Consider the following 11,712-nt stretch of genomic DNA (forward strand, 5'->3'; position numbering starts at 1 on the left):
CCGGAGCTGCTGCGGAGGTCAGGCACTCGAGGAGGGGAGGGAGAGCAGCAAGACCAGGCAGCTCCGTGGTTCCTCCTGCTCCGGCGTGCCAGATGCCTTTCACCAACTCACGGGCCTCAAACCTCCAGGGCAGCCCCTGCGGCAGGGACCGCTGGGGACGGCGTGTTGGAGGGAGAGCAGGGCTTGCTGGAAAAAGAGGTGGGGAGCTCAGACTCCTTCCTTTGAGGAGGTGATGCAGGTCCTGTGGCCACCGCATCAATCCCTCCCATGCTGCGCCCGCTCTCTGGGCCTCGGTGCAACCGGGAACCCCTGACATGGACCTTCCCAGGCCATGACTGCGGCCCATCTCCAGGCACCTTCCTCAACCACACCGAAGCCACCAGCACACAGACTCTAGGCCGGGCGGTTCCAGGTGACACGGGGTGCCAGGCATGTCCGGCTCATGACATCCGAGCCATCTGCTCCAACAGCATGATGAACTCCTGACTCGATCCTGGAGCTGGCCAAAAGGCACTTTTGGGGGACATTCCCACGCTCAACGCCCGCAGCGCAAGGAGCCGTGAGCCCAGGCACCAAGCGTGGGTTCACCCTTCTCTCCACCCCTGCCAAACCCAACTCCCCGGGAGCAGCACGGCCCGGCTCAGGCGAGGCTCAGCTCTGCACAGACCAGCTGCCCTGGGCACAAGCACAGAGGCTTTGTTTTCCATGTCGGAACGTGCCCGCTGTGGAAATCGGGCTGAGAGTCGGGTATTTACAGAGGATACGACAGGGACAGGTCGGGGCTGTGCGAGCAGAGTGCCTGCAGCACCCGGGACTCACCTGCGCTTGAGTTTCTCCGCAAGCTCGTCCAGGATCTGCACGGCCTGCCTGTGGTAGTCCAGCTGGGCATCCACCAAGGCCGAGAGCTGGCTCACCTGCTCGATCTGCGGGAATCACACCAAGGGGTGAACGGGTCTCCCTGCCTGACAGACCCCTGCATTGTACATGGGGGCTGAGACCACGCCAGGGAACAGGTATGAAGGGCAGCTTCCCCGGGAAGAGGGAGAGAAGGGTTGGGATTTCAGGCACTGGCTGAGACTCAGCAGGAGAGACATCCCTGACCACTCTCTGGGCTTCACTAGCTGTCCAAATCCTTCGAAAGTGAGCGGCACTACCTGCCCAAACCTACTCCCACCAGCACACTGAGAAGGGACCTGTTTTTATACAAGACAGCCTCTCCTCTGGCCAAGAGCTGGATCGGGAAAAGGGGCTACAGGAAGAATAAGAGGCTCACCAAGCCACATGCTGGTTGGGAGGGACCTTAAAGCCCCCTCAGCCCCCCGCCATGGGCAGGGACACCTTCCACTAGACCAGGTTGCTCCAAGCCTCATCCAGCCTGGCCTTGGACACTCCCAGGGATGGGGCATCCACAGCTTCTCTGGGCAACCTGTCCCAGTGCTCCCCATCCTCTCCGGGAAGAACTTCTTCCTGATATCCAATCTAAATCCACCCTCTTTCAGATCTGGGTTGTCAGGGAGCAAAACCCCGCTTGCCAAAATGAGAGTGGACATGAGTGTCTGTGTCCTTCAAGAGATCCCAACCTCACGCACATGGAAACAGGCAGCCCCTCGCTTCCCCTGCACTCACATCAGTTTCTAGAAGGTTGTGCATGCTGGTCTCCGCTACTTCCTTGGATTCTTCAAATTTCTCCATGGCCTGTCGAAGTTCCTCATCGGGGATTTTGCCCTGACGTTTCTTCTTGTAGTCGAAGTCCAAGCGTCTGCCTTCCAGCTTCTTGAGATGGTGCTGGGACGAGGAAGGTTATGGACAGTAAAGGAAAGGAAGGAAAAGTCATAGATTGGGAACAGCCAAGCTCTCCCACTGGGAAGGCAGCTCTAGTTACAGGACAAGTTCATTTGTCTCAGAAAGCGGATCCTGGAGCACATGCTCCTGTGGCTTCCACCTTTGTTCTGACTCCAGGGAAGGTGCGGGAGGAGAAAGCTGCAAGGCAGGGCTGCTGCGAGGTGACAGTGAGGAGTGGGCCATCCGAACTCAGTCCAGCAGAGCCCTGCTCCATGGCTGCAGGGGCTTTTTACTGGGAAACAACCCTTCAGAAATTGGGGTGGGATATGATTTCACTCCCTCCCAGCTGAGAGCTAGAGGAAAACACTGCAGGAAGCAGCCTGGGTCTGCTCCCCAGACACAGCTTTCAGGAAAAGGGAAGAGTTGGCCACTACTTCCAGCTCCCCAGGAGCGAGTGGGATCTCTGGAGATCAGGAATTGGGATGCAGGTTCTGGCACTGCAACCCCTGACTGCTCAGGGCAGGGCTGCTTACATTAGCTCTGTGGCAGCCTGTAGAATCAGAGTACGGATAGGTACTGAAACAGTAGTTGGTGGTTACGTTATCTGGGACAGCACTGCAAGCAAAAATTCCCTCAGGAGAGCTGCCTTGTGGATTACAGTTGGGATGGCTCCTGTTAGAAAGCCTGGCTCTGCTTGGACTTGTCTCCGTGCTAGCACAGGGAAGCTACCACGCTCCCTGACTCCCCAGCGAGAGGCTTAAGGGTCCTCCTGAGCTCCTGCATAAGAGAGCTGGAGGGAAGCTTGCTCATCCCCTGGAAGCTGTGTTACGGGATCCGGGCTAACAGAACAGAGCCAACAGCCGTACGGAACGACCCGATTCCAACACGAGCCCTGGGTTCCCCTCGTGACAGAGCAGCGGTTACATGCACTAATAGCCAGGAGAGCCAGAAACGAGAGACGAGGAGGGAAGTCATGGAGGTGTTTACCTGGATCTCTTTCAGGTCTTTGTCACACAGGTTCTGGAGGGGATCAATAAAATTTTGTTTGACTTCGATATCCAGCGAGTCCTTCACTTCAGCCAACCGCTTCATAGATTCGCCAGCATCAAGAAGCGCGTCGCCTTCGGGGGAGGAAGGGAACAGAAAGGGAGAAGGGGCCAGCCAGTCAACCAGAGCCGTGGCAGCTGCATGCAGAGCCATTCTGCCAAGGTACCCAGCGTGTGCGAGCTCTGTGCCCCCTCCAACGCCCCCACGTTTCTATCCGGAGCAAATCTCCGAGCCTGGCACGGAGCGAGCGGTGCCTGGCGTGAGAACAGGCCACTGCCTGTCAGTACCAGCTCGGCACAAGACACTTCACTGACAGGCCTCTGAAAAACAGGAACAATCTCTACCAACTACACAGAGGAAGGAAAAGGTAAAAATAGTTGAAAAGCAGTATTTTTAAATGCCCTGTTAGCTGAGGGAGTCGCTGAGCTGCTCACTGGCCATACAGCGCTTTAACCTCGCTCCGCTCCTTGGCAAGAGCAGCCTGAAGCAGAGGCGCGTTTGGTCTGATCCAGTCTGGCCATCCTTTGATTCAGACCATTTTAAGCCCAGAGCACTCTGACCAACTTTTCCAGTTTCCCCAGAGGCTGGCAGCAAACCTGCAGCTTTTTCTTCACTGCAGACACTGACCTCTACCAGGCCAACCTCACCCCTTCCCCTCCCTCTGAATTACAGAGCTCAAAGTGGCTCATTGAAACCTATTTGGTTTCGTGCTTTTCTAAGGCTCCTGCCACAACGGCAGGGCAACAAGACCCAAACACCTTTTGTGGTTTTCGTTCTTTTCAAAGCCCCCTGCCACAACGGCAGCTAAGCCAGACCAAAACGTTTTTAGTCTTGGCTTTTTATTCCAGTGGAAATCATTTACGGATGAAATGATTCCTGTGCAGCTTCGGCAAACCAACCGTTTCAGCACTAGGTTAGCACAGGAGAACGCACAAGTGGAACAGAGGGTGGAGTGGAAGCACCACCGTACTGTCCAGCTGGAAAAAAATACACAGGAAGAGTTATCCCAATCGTGATACCTGGAGATAACCTGTCCCAGGGAGGGACGCAGTGCTAACACGGACATTTGTCAGGTTAAGTGTCCCTTTGAAGAGAGGCTGTTAAAGAAAATCAGGTTTGGTGTGTTCTAAAAGCTTCCTTCCCCCTCGCCCTCTGTAACAGCCCCAGCTCCCGCAAGCCGAGAGATGTGTTGGCCAGAGGCACTCCTGAAGCTCCTCTGTCACTCCCGCCAAGGAGCCAGGGCTTTTGAATTTTCCTGGGGCAAGCAGGCTGCTCCCTGCCCTGGAAGCCATCCGGCAGGAGCGCACTGTACCAGGTCTGGCGTGTGCACAGGCTGACGTTTTAGTGCATTAAAACTGCTGTCACCGAAAGGCTTCACCCCCCTCCCCCCTGCAAGTCACAGGTGGTTACGAGAAATCGCCACGCAGAAGGATTTCTTGGCTGCAGCCTCCCTGTAGCAGAGCTCCGACTGGGAACCGCTCCATCAAACTCCCAATCTTGCTCAGTCTAGTTTCCACATCAGTTTAGGAGCAAGGAAACATTTTTTTCCTATGTGCAAATCTATCTCAGTATTGCGTAAGAAAGGGTTAAGGCTGGTTTTGGACATAATGCCATGGATCTGGGATCCAGGACGCTCGGGCTCTGCTCGCCCCTTCCCTGCCGCCCTGCCTGGAAGCCTTGGAGCCTCTTTAAGAGTCCCCAGCACTGTCAGGTGACACAAAGGGTCACAAAGCCCTTCCAGAATTCACAGTAACAGCTTGGAAATCTGGCAGCAGCCTTCGCCATCTCATCTGCGTGCTCCTGGGGGAGCTGGCCCGACGGGACACTCACCGAAGTTGGAGTCCTCACCCAGCTCCTTGCCGTATCGGATCATGCTCTCCCCCAGCAGCCCTTCCGACTGCGGGTAGCCGGGGTTCTTCACCTGCCCACGGATCTTCGACATGGTGTTGAGCATGGTTAGCTTGGCTCTGGAAGCTGGCACAGAAACAGCCACAGCCGGGTTTGCGATTACTTGGACTTGCCAGCAGCTGCTGGCCGCTGCCAACTTTCTTTTTGAAAGCTACAGGCAAAGCCAAGAAGCCCTATTGTCTTCATCTACCAGAAATATCACTCGCTATGAAAAGAGAAGTTTCTTTTCCAAGACAGCAAGCAAAAATAGTTCCCCTCAGCTCGCCAGTGAAGGCCAAAGGAGTTTCCCCAGCCCTCCCATAGTCCCTGGAGCGCTCTCTGTACGAGCTGGCTAAAGCATGCAGGACAGCAAGCTCCAGAGGTGATGCCTACAAAGCCAGACCACCCTTCCCAGCCCAGAGATGCCACTTTTTCTGGGCATTCCAAGAAAAACAGTTCCCTTTCGGTGCCTCTCTGGGTCCAAGGCGAAAGATGTGTCTGTTCTTTCACTGGTCAGCAGCAACAGCAGTGTCTTACGGGGCAAGAGGTGTATCTGGATCTTCACCTGAGTCACCTGATCTCAAATATGGGATGGTGACCAGTATCTCAGGGCCAAAAAGGTTCTCCCTGATGTCTCTCTGCCCCTGGAAAACTGAGGGGCAAAGAGAAGGGGACAGGAGAGGCACAGGCACTCACCCGGGTTCGGCTGGAGGTACTCTATTGTTCTGGTCAGCACTTCTGTAACTGCCTTGCTGGTCAGGTCCACTTTCTGTAGGAAAGAGAAGAGCCGGCAGTGGTGAAGGTCAGCCCAGGGCTTTGGCGAGGTCACTGAGGAGTTACATGAGCCATGTTAGAGATTCCTCTTGTTCCTGAACTCACCTTTTCCATTTCCTTGAAGTCATCGTCTAGCTTGGTCCCTTCAGCCCCTCCGACCTTCTCGCTGACCAGCTGCAGGAAAAGAACAAGGGAGGAGGAATCAGGCAAGGTATGAGCCACTTAAAGCTCCTCGTGCAGGAAGTCCCTGGGACAGAAAGGAAAGAGGGTGGTCCAGAGAGCACCTGCAAGAGAAAGGAGGTGGCAGGAACAGCCCAGGGCCATAAAAAGAAGTGTCTCTTTGCTTACACTGCCCTAAAAACCAGGCATCTCCTACCCTCCCCGAGCACAGCTCAGTCAGGATACTGCTCACCCGACAGAAGCAACACAGCTCCTGAAATCACACCACACGGCTCCAACTCCAACGCCTGCTGGAAAAAGCAAGTGGCAGAATTGTCTCTCGACTCCATTTTGAGCCAAAGCTTCAGTTTCCCATACGGCAAAACGCAAGTAAACAGGGAACGAACACGCTCTGCTCAGCAGCCAGCACCAGAACAGAGGCTGGAGGGAGAAGAGACCTCTCAAAGCCCTAAACCATCACTCCCAGGGGAAATGCTCTGGATCTGGGGCACGGGGGTTTGAATTCTTTGTAAGCGGAGGACAAAGAGAGCTGCAGAAGCTAGGGTAAAGTTTTCAAACCCGTTTATCAAAGCGTCTCTGACGCCTGGTCTAAAAGCAGCAAAACGGGGAGTCGTTTGACAAGCTGCAAAGACAGGGCTGCCTTTGGCTATCTGTGTGCAGGGCTTATCGGCTTCCTGGTCTAAGAAAAGACCCCTGCTCCCTACACCTCACCATTCAACCACCCGAGCTGAAAGATAATCAGCGCCTTATCAAACCCACCTAAAAGTGTCCTTCCCTGCAGCCCAAAAGGAGAAGAGCGTTTCCTTCCCGGCCCCATGCTGGCGTGGCAGAGCAAGCGGCAGCGCTTGGGGATGCAGGACGTAAGGATCGGCCCAAATCAAGTGGTTCTCTAGCCCCAAAGTGGTCCAGATGGACAGCGAATGATCTATAGAGACATCAGAAGTGGTTGAGGAAGCAGACGCTGACTCCCAAGCGCTCCACGCCTGCCACGGGGCATTGCCAGGATTTCTGTTTGTAGTCAAAAACTCCCATTCTGCATGAACAATACAGGTTTGTTTACTTCAACATCAAATACTTGATTTTATCGAGTCTTTCTTCCTCTGGAACCCTCCTGCTCCCACGGGGATTTAAAACGGTTCCTTACTTTTTCGAGGAAAAGGAGGGGAAAAAATATCCCTTTTTAGGTAATTATCCAGTTTCAAAGGCGCTTGGAGACATCACGCCAGCCCCTCTGCCCTGCGTGCTCGCACACACCGTGCCGTGCTCACACAGATCGTGGTGTGCTTGCACACACCGTGCTATGCTCACACACCCCACACCGTGCTCGCACACACCATACCAGGCTCACACACCCCACACCGTGCTTGCACACACCGTACCATGCTCACACACCCCACACCATGCTTGCACACACCAAGCCATGCTCACACCCCCCACACGGTGCTTGCACACACCGTACCAGGCTCACACACCCCACACCGTGCTTTTGCACACACCGTGCCATGCTTGCACAGATGATGCTGTGCTTGCACAGATTGTGCCATGCTCAGCCCCTAAAAGATGTTTCCAAGCAGGACGTGCAGAACAAACACTTGTTATTAGGAAGAACAAAATCCTTAGTGTTTCAGCAATATCCCATTTCCAGAGCCCAAAACAGGGAGGAAAAACCCAACGTGCACGCACGCCAAGCGCCCAGTTGGATCCCTAAGCACAAAGGTGGCTGCTCGGACCACAGCCGTGGCTGATGAGCTTCTTGCATCTCGGTGGGGAGACGTGCGAGCGCTCAAGGCTGCCTCGGCAGTGCAGACAGGGAGAGGCTGGGGAGCACAGAGCGCTCTGCTAACGGGCCGCCCAGCACAGAGCCAGGCAGCATCAATCACTGCAGGGCCAACACGACGGTTCAGCCAGGCTGACAAATGAGGCCAGAGCCTCCCCAGGCCTCGCTGCACCAGGGAAGCCTCTTTTCCTCCGTCGGAGGAAGCACAGCTCAGCGGAGGCCCTGAGACACTGGACAAAGCGGGAGCGCTGCAGGTCACCCTCAACATTCAGGGGGCAGAGGAAGGGGTCGCCACTCTCCTGGTTCACCCAGCTCTGGACTTCATTCTCCTGCTTTAACCCCCAGATAAAGTCTTTGCAGGCCTGACCTGCGTGGCAGGATGGCCCAGCCCTGCTCCCCGCTGTGGCGTGTCCGGCCAGCCGACGGAAGAGGCCCAAGAGGGATATTATCACCCCAGAGCTGCCTGCAGACGGACAACCCGCCGGGCTTGGGATGCCTGCTCTGCACTTGGGGTGCCAGCACACCCCTCAGCCAGCCGCTCCGAGCCGGGGACATGCGCGTTCCCCTCGAGACACACCGCCTCTAGGAAAACAGCCCATGGAGCAGTGACTCTGCCTGCCAGGACAAGCTCGGCAGAGCAAAGCTCACTCCTAGCAGCCATCGCCTGCTCCCTGCCAAAATCCAGCAGCCTCCGCCACCAGAAAGGGGCCTGGATCACTTTTTGCAAACGTCGCACCTCCAGAATCCTCCTTTATTCATTGATACACCTGGGGAAGGGTACAATTATCCCAAGCAATTCCATTCCCACTTTTCTTCATCCACCCACGGATTTCCAGCCCAGGAAGCTGCGAATAACCCCTCTGGCAGGGAGCTCTGCACCAGGGCCCGCATGCCATGTCAGAGGCATTGAGCACTACAGTGATCTGGGAAGCTTAACACCCTCCCAGAGAGCAGAGAGATGGGAAGGAGGGGGAAAAAACCCCCCCAACCTCACTTGCAGGCTAATTTAATCCTCCTTTTGACATCCACGAAATGCTACTGGTGCCCTGCTGTGAAGGAATAATAAGACTGAGGTTCTCTCCCTGATGGCTCTAATTAAACTGGGATGCTTCATCAGGGGAGGAAAGAAGGAAGGACTGTGTGACACCCACAGCAGCTCCACCCTTATCGCCATGCTCCCGAATCGGTCAGGCAGGGAGACGAAGGGATGCGGATCCCCCCATGGCGCTCGCCGAGACACGAGCCAGGAGAAGCCCCCGCCGCCTCCCGGTTTAACCTGGAGCTTCGCCACGCGCCGGGGCGCCCAGTTTCCAAGTGCCATGCGGTGCACCCCGTCACACCGCCTGCGGAGCCCGCGGAGCCTGGCAAGGAGGTGGCTGCTCTCCGGGGGCATTAAGTTCACCAGGAAGCTCACCCTTTGCTTGCAGGGTGGGAGAGGAAGGAAGCATCCACGCGCTGCCTGTAGCATCCAGCTTGGCTTAGGCGAACCGCGAGTCGGTCGGTGAAACGCTGCAGGTGCCCATGGCAGCACAGCTTCCTCTGGGGAATGCCTCGGGGGCTTTTTTGAGGATGTGGTGACAATTCTTCTGCACTTTTATTTCTTGAGCAGCCAGGAGGAGACCTGGGACACAGCTGCGTCCCCTGGCTGGGGACCTCACCTCCCGTGAACGCTGCAACCAGACGTGAGCCCAGGAACGGGACGGTGCAAGGCAGGACATGGAAATCATGCAGGGGCCCAAATACACTCTTGGAGGCCTATGCCAAAGCGCATGACGGCGTGAAAGGTGAGAACAAGTCTATAATCTCTGGTTTCCTTCATCCAGACCCGCCAGAACGGGGCACGTACTGAAACATTAAACCTGAGCAAGTGCTGCTGCAGCCCAGGGAGGGGAGCAGGGCGCAGGGACGGAGCAGAGCCCTGCACTGCGCTGCCGCAGCAGACGGAGCCAAAGGCTTCCCAGAGCAAATATTAGCACAAGGCGATATAGCTGGGCGTCACGGCCCAGCGGGATCGAACGGCTTCAAAACAGGATGGCTGTTTACCCGACATCCCAACCAAACCAGGCCGCAGGGCACGGAAGAGGGCCCAAGCAGGCCGTGCATGCAACCTCCAACAGAGAAGCCAGGAATCAATCCCTCGCTTCCCATCCATGTATAATTAAAGGGATGCTGGCAGTTAAAATATGCCCTAGATAGCTCTGGTCTGAGATCACGGAGTAGGGAGGTGCCTTTGAGTCAAGGCTGGTGCAGGGCTCCTGTGCCGTGCCAGGAGGTGAGCATCACCAGGAGCATCCAGCCTGCTTCAGCCGCAGGAGAACCAATCCAGAGAGATGAGATGCAGCCAATTCTTGCCAGTGACTGGCTGTTCCTGACCACGCTCTGCAGTTTCTGCAGCTTCTTTTTAAAGAGTGTTGACTCCCGGGGACTTCCATCAGCGTCCATCGCAGGGGAGTAGGAACACGAACAATATCCGACTTCCCCTCACTGCTCAAAACCCACCGAAGGGCTGCGTGTGGTGGAAGATCTTCGGGAATGAAAGACCTATTGTTCAGACTGTGCTGCGGCAGGAGGTTGGCTACGGGAGAGGCAGGAATGGTATGTGTACACAGTGGGGGAAGAAAAGCGCGATGAAGAGGGCTTCTCTTTTACAGCTGGGAGTGGGAAAGAAATGTAACTTGGGGATGAAGGATAGCTGCACGGCCGCTCCCAACTTCCACACACAATCATAGAATCATGGAATGGTTTGGGTTGAAATAGACCTTAACGCCCACCCAGCCCCACCCCCTGCCATGGGCAGGGACACCTTCCATAGCCCAGGTTGCTCCAAGCCTCATCCAGCCTGGCCTTGGACACTCCCAGGGATGGGGCATCCACAGCTTCTCTGGGCAACCTGTCCCAGTGCCTCCCCACCCTCTCTGGGAAGAATTCCTTCCTGATGTCCCATCTCCATCTCCCTCTTTCAGTTTAAACCCGTTACCCCTTGTCCTGTCCCTCCTTGCCCTTGTCCCCCTTTTACACATGTCCCTCCTCAAAACCCACCATTCCTTCATCTCCTCTGCTCAGCTCCAGGACAACTTGCAGCAAACAAAGAAATCTAAGCATGCATTCCTGCACCGGGCATCCTTATGTAAACCAGAGGGATCAGACAGAGGTATCTGTCTGCCCATGCCACCACCGAAACCCACACACATCCCAAAGGCCTGCAGAAGGACCCCCACACACATCTCCCTCGTGGCTGGCTGCAGCATCACCCCCATTAACGTTCCTGCCAGGAGCACCAGGCTGTGCCCTGAGCTTTTGCCGCAAGCTAGTGTGCTTGGCCAGGATGTGCCTGGGCATATTTAGGAGCACAGAAGACACGAGAGGTTTTGTGAGCAGAACATGAGGCTGTTCCCCAAGAGAAGGGGTTGGAGCAATGGGATGGGCTGCTCTGCGCCATGGCCTTGCTGTGCCGCTCGCAGGGGCTGCTGCCAGCAGAGGGGTATGAGACGCGGAGAGGAAAACCAGAAAAAGAACATTTTGTACAGCATCGGCAGCAAAATTCATGACAAACTGAGAGAGAAGATGCCATCAGCCAAACTTCCCTCAGCCGAGGAGTGCCTGCGCAAGCCCCAGAGCAGGGCAGAGCTGCAGCAGCCTCCACGCTGAGGGTCCTCACCTGCCCAGCCTGCGGATATGGGAGCCATAACTCGGTGCCATGTTCTGCTAATAAACAGCTTTCCCTAGGGACGTGACATACCCAATTGCGATATTCTGCTCCTTAACCTGTAGATACTTTAAAATGGGAAATAATCCCTAACTCCCTCAGCCTCAAACAAGGAAAACACAGCATGGGAAACACAAAAACTTGCTTTCTTTTTCCACAGCAAACACTCAGCCCTATTTATAACACATCAAACATACGCTGTCCTTGCATTCAAAACTGTTGCCTGCAGTAGAATGAGAACTTTATCCCTCCAGACGCTGGCGTATCAAAGCCTTCCTCTTCCTCCTCACCACCCTGTGCCTCTCCACAGAAAGTTCCCTTCGAGAAATAAAAAAATCCACAGATGAGCAAACAGACAAGCAGCTCTCCCCTGGCTGCCTTCACCAGGACAGAGCAAGTCTAGTGGAAAAAGCCAGGCACAAAGTAACTCCTAAAGGTGCTGTAGCTGTAAATGGTTGGACGCTGAGATCAAGAGGGCTGGAGTACAACCCAACAGCCTGGTAGAGACATGTCAAATCATCGAATCACGGAGTTGTTTGGGCTGGAAGGTACCTTAAAG

The 11,712-nt window shown here is 55.4% G+C and overlaps 1 protein-coding gene across 1 annotated transcript in view; it reads right to left on the reverse strand.

Moving 5' to 3' along the window:
- Window positions 1–5,661, reverse strand: part of SH3GL1 (SH3-domain GRB2-like 1) — a gene marked incomplete at its 3' end in the record, with an annotated part of 6,877 nt that extends 1,216 nt beyond the window's left edge. The window contains exons 1-6 of the mRNA XM_010154029.1: window positions 5,596–5,661; window positions 5,413–5,485; window positions 4,660–4,803; window positions 2,770–2,903; window positions 1,627–1,785; window positions 820–923 (exon numbers count right to left, since the gene is read on the reverse strand). Coding sequence (XP_010152331.1) covers window positions 820–923; window positions 1,627–1,785; window positions 2,770–2,903; window positions 4,660–4,803; window positions 5,413–5,485; window positions 5,596–5,604 — 623 coding nt within the window. The remainder of the gene's footprint in view (window positions 1–819; window positions 924–1,626; window positions 1,786–2,769; window positions 2,904–4,659; window positions 4,804–5,412; window positions 5,486–5,595) is intronic.
- Between the last annotated feature and the right edge of the window lie 6,051 nt (window positions 5,662–11,712).

This window comes from Eurypyga helias, unplaced genomic scaffold (genome assembly GCF_000690775.1).
Source record: "Eurypyga helias isolate BGI_N326 unplaced genomic scaffold, ASM69077v1 scaffold20246, whole genome shotgun sequence".
NCBI classification, from domain to species: Eukaryota; Metazoa; Chordata; class Aves; order Eurypygiformes; family Eurypygidae; genus Eurypyga; species Eurypyga helias.